Source organism: Stigmatopora nigra, chromosome 12 (genome assembly GCF_051989575.1).
Source record: "Stigmatopora nigra isolate UIUO_SnigA chromosome 12, RoL_Snig_1.1, whole genome shotgun sequence".
Classification (NCBI taxonomy): Eukaryota; Metazoa; Chordata; class Actinopteri; order Syngnathiformes; family Syngnathidae; genus Stigmatopora; species Stigmatopora nigra.
In genome coordinates this window covers 346,134-350,451 of record NC_135519.1, presented here as the reverse complement: position 1 = coordinate 350,451, position 4,318 = coordinate 346,134, and the positions used below count along the sequence as shown (strand labels likewise).

General features: G+C 41.7%; 1 protein-coding gene across 1 annotated transcript in view; it reads left to right on the top strand.

Annotated features, from left to right (window-relative positions):
- Positions 1-607: 607 nt before the first annotated feature.
- The window catches only part of fbxo28 (F-box protein 28), a 51,485-nt gene continuing 47,774 nt past the window's right edge, over positions 608-4,318 (top strand). The window contains exon 1 of the mRNA XM_077729034.1: positions 608-833. Coding sequence (XP_077585160.1) covers positions 645-833 — 189 coding nt within the window. The 5' untranslated portion in view covers positions 608-644. The remainder of the gene's footprint in view (positions 834-4,318) is intronic.

Genomic DNA, 4,318 nt, shown 5'->3' with positions numbered 1-4,318 from the left:
AATCAGTCAACATCGTGTTGTTAATCAGCTATTGAATATGCATTTTTGTATTACTATAACTGGGCAAACTCGCACGTGGACATTATTCTTCTCATCCTCCGCTGTGCATAGACACGCTCAGCGAGCTTATTACTTGGGAGAGGGACCCGGAGCTCTTTATAGATCAATTTGTTAGGAATAAACCATCTGTGGATCTACTCGCTCTGGCCTGGTCTGTCTCCCCAGATGCTGAACACGCTCCATTGTTAGTCGGGATAAGACAGAGTTAAGGAATTGGAGTCAGTTGCTAAAACTTTAAGTCTAACAGTACACACATTGTTAATTTTTAAAGCAAATAATTCATAACAGTCGCCCGGAAAAATTGCATTACAATGTAAATTACTCGTACGAAAAATGCAGGGACCAAATATATATTTTTACACCAAAGATACCGAACTACTATGGACTTTCCTGATTTGGACACGCCTTAAAGAATGAAACATGATTTTAGTCAAAACGAATACAGGTTTAGTAGTAAAAAATAAAAATAAAGCCGGTGGCACTTTGATTATCAGAATCTTTGGTGAGTTTTTTTTTATTTTTGGCAAAGGGTTCAAAGGAAGTAGATGCCCTACGTAATTTCCTCCCTCCCACTGGAGACTAAAATGGCTACCAACGTGGAACGAATTGACAACCGCGTTGCTACTTCGCTTACTGATGTTGTGGCACTTAAACAACCCATTCTACCTGTGGATCAGACCCTCCAGAACAACCCGCTTTTAGGACTACCTATTGTGGCTATTGAGGCAATTCTCAATTTTTTGTCTTATGACGAAATCAGTTTGCTCCGCCTGGTAAGAACAACAAAAGGAGTGGTCGAAATATTTTATGATCATAATAGACTTGCGAATTATTGAAGTTTTTTTAATCATGTTATATACCTTAACTGTTGTGCCACGCACAGGAGGAGTGACTTTCAGATATGTACGTGGGTGAATATTTTATATATACGGAGATAACCAGCGCGTCGGTTTCACAATTCTGGGGCTGAGGGTTCGATCCCAGGTCCCACTGTGTGCAATTTGCATGTTCCCTCCTGGCTTGTGTGAGTTTTCTCCGGATACTCGCTGGTTTCCTCCCACATCCCTAAAACATTCATGCTGGTGGGTTCAACACTCTAAATTGGTCCTAGTTATGAGTGCAAGGGTGAATGTATGTATGTATAATGGCACCTTGAGATCTGAGCTTAATGTGTTCCGTGACAGAGCTTGTATCGCAAATCAACGTTTCTCATAGAAATGAACTAAAACAAATTAGTTCGTTCCAAAAACAGGATATTGGAATGGGAAAACATTTTGATTTGTTATAATTCGCCATCTATTAACAGAGTAACAAATAATTAGTGGTAATGATGTAGATTGTAGATGGATTTTGCAGAGGGGAGAGTGAGAGGGACGGAGACTTTTTGCATGGCAATGCGATTGTAACATAACATAAACAGATTTAAATGAAATTGGATTACAAAAATGTAAAAATCTGTTAAATCTAACCATACACTAAACTTAATTCAAATTTTGTTTAAATGTTTATACTGTTCTTCTACCGTGTTGGCTCTATTTGCCCCGCCTCCATCCTGACTTTCAGCTCCAGTTTTTAAAAGGAACCTGTTGCGGGTTGTTTGCTTTTGTCCTCCCTTCAAAATATTTTGAAAATGATGCTCACAAAGGCCCTCACAATAGGATAATGTAGGACAACTAGCCAATGGGTATTAGTATACTCGTCTTGTACTGGCGAGCAAGCTCCGCCGCACACAGACTAACGAGGATAAATAACATTGGAAATTGCAACGCTCCCTAGTGCTCCCAGAGACATTTACACATGGGTCTTGCGAGGAGATGGATTTTCTCATCTCTTTCCTGAACCACTTTATCCTCATTAGAGTCATGAGGATGCTGGAGCTTATCCCAACTGACTCCAGGCCAGAGGCAGAGGACACCCTGAATCGGTGGCCAGCCAATCACAGGGCACAAGAAGTCGGACAACCATGCACTCTCACACCCATACCTAGGGGCAATTCAGAGGGTCCAATCAACCAACCATGCATGTTTTTGGAATGTGGGAGGAAACCGGTGTACCCAGAGGAAACCTACGCAGGCCCGGTGAAAACATGCAAACTCCACACAGATAGACATGACCTGGATTTGAACCCAGGACCCCAGAGCTGTGAGGCCGAAGCGCTTACCACTCGCTCCACTGGGCCGCCCGCATATACTTATTTGCCCCACTGTATGCAAGTAGTCAACCATCAATTGTGCAAGTTCTCCTACTTGAAAAGATGAGAGAGGCCTGTAATTGTCAACATGGGTGAACTTCAACCATAAGAGACAATGTGGAAAACCCCCCAGAAAATCAGTTTTTTATTCTCCAAAATTAGAATGGAAAATAATTATTTGGTCACCTACAAACAAGTAGGATTTCTGGCTGTCAAAGAGGTCTAACTTCTAATGATGTCTTCTCTCGTTACCTGTATTAATAGCTGTTTTAACTCATTATCGGTATAAAGACACCTGTCCGCAACCTCAGTCTCTCACAACCTCAAGATCAAAGAGCTGTCGAAGGACACCAGAGACAAAATTGTAGACCTTCACCAGGCAGGGAATATTGAATCTAATAGTTTATAACGCTTGGTGTCAAGAAATCAATGGTGGGAGCAATTATTAGAAAATTGAAGACATAGAAGACCACTGATAATCTTCCTCGACCTGGGGCTCCACCCTGCGGCGTCAAAATGATATTAAGAACGGTGTGCAAAAATTCTAGAACCACACAGAGGGACCTTGTGAATGACCTACAGAGAGCTGGGACAACAGTTACAAAGGCTACTATAAGTAATACAATGAGCCACCAGGGACTCAAATCCTGCACTGCCAGGCGTGACCCCTTGCTGAAGCCAGTACACATCCAGGTCTGTTTGCGGGTTCGCTAGACAGCATTTGGATGATTCAGAAGAGGACTGGGAGAATGTGTGATGGTCTGATGAAACCAAAATAGAACTTTTTGGTAGAAACAAAGGTTCTTGTGTTTGGCGGAGAAAGAATGCTGAATTGCATCCGAAGAACACCTTACCCACTGTGAAGCATGGTGGTTGAAACTTCTTGCGTTGGGGCTGTTTTTCTGCAAAGAAACCAGGATGACTGATCTGTAGAGGAAAGAATGAATGGGGACATGTATTGAGAAATTTTGAGTGAAAATCTTCCATCAGCAAGGACATTGAAGATAGGACGTGGCTGGGTCTTTCATCATGACAATGATCCCAAATACAGCAAGGGCAATAAAAGAGTGGCTTCATAAGAAGCATTTTAAGGTCCTGGAGTGGGCTAGCCAGTCTCCAGACCTCAACCCCATGGAAAATTTGTGGAGGGAGTTGAAAGTCTGTGTTGCTCAACGACAGACCCAAAACAACACTTCTCTTCATGGAGGAGTGAGCCAAATCACCAGCAACAGTGTGTGTGTTGGGGCTACCAGCCAACACTTAAATAAACTCGAACACAGGAACACACACTGAGGCAGATGGAATGAAAGTTGAAGGCTGCGTCTGCAGAAGCGGGGGAGTGGACTATCCTGAGGCCCGAGAGTGTGACTACTCTCCAAGCTCCTCTAAGCTATCTCCCGCCGAAAAACTGCTTCAACGGTGGTTTTATTAGAGATAAAGACAAGTCATAAAAATGGGAGGCGTTAATACAAATGAAGGAGGTGGAGTGCAAAAGGTGTAGTGCACATTTTAACCAATAGGTGTAAGTTAAATTCTATTCTAGTAACTTTTAATACATCATAGTGAAAAGGGTGCAAGACTAAATATAAGAATACAAATATATTTCACAGTGTGAAAAGCTTGTGAAGAGTGACAGAAAACATTTGGCCTCCGTTATTGCCAACATAGGGTACATAAAGTATTGAGATAAACTTTTGGTATTGACCAAATAACAAATTTTCCACCATGATTTGCAAATAAATTCTTCAAAAATCAAACAATATGATTGTTACGATTCCCCCTGGTGGTAAGATGTACCAGGGAGTCACAACTAACACAGCAGAAAAAAATCAGACAGAGGAGGAAGACGTATTGCAAGTAGCATTCAATGCTAATTTATTTACAATAAAGTCCGCCAAAACCTGGACTGCGGGACAACACAGGGAAAATAAAAGATACTAAAGTGGTACCTTCAAACAAAAAAGGTAAAAAAAACACCCTCCCAGACAGGCGTTCGAAGGAACACCCACAAAAATATAGGAAATAAGACCTAAGGGTGAACTAATGTAATAAAATTCTAGACAGGGT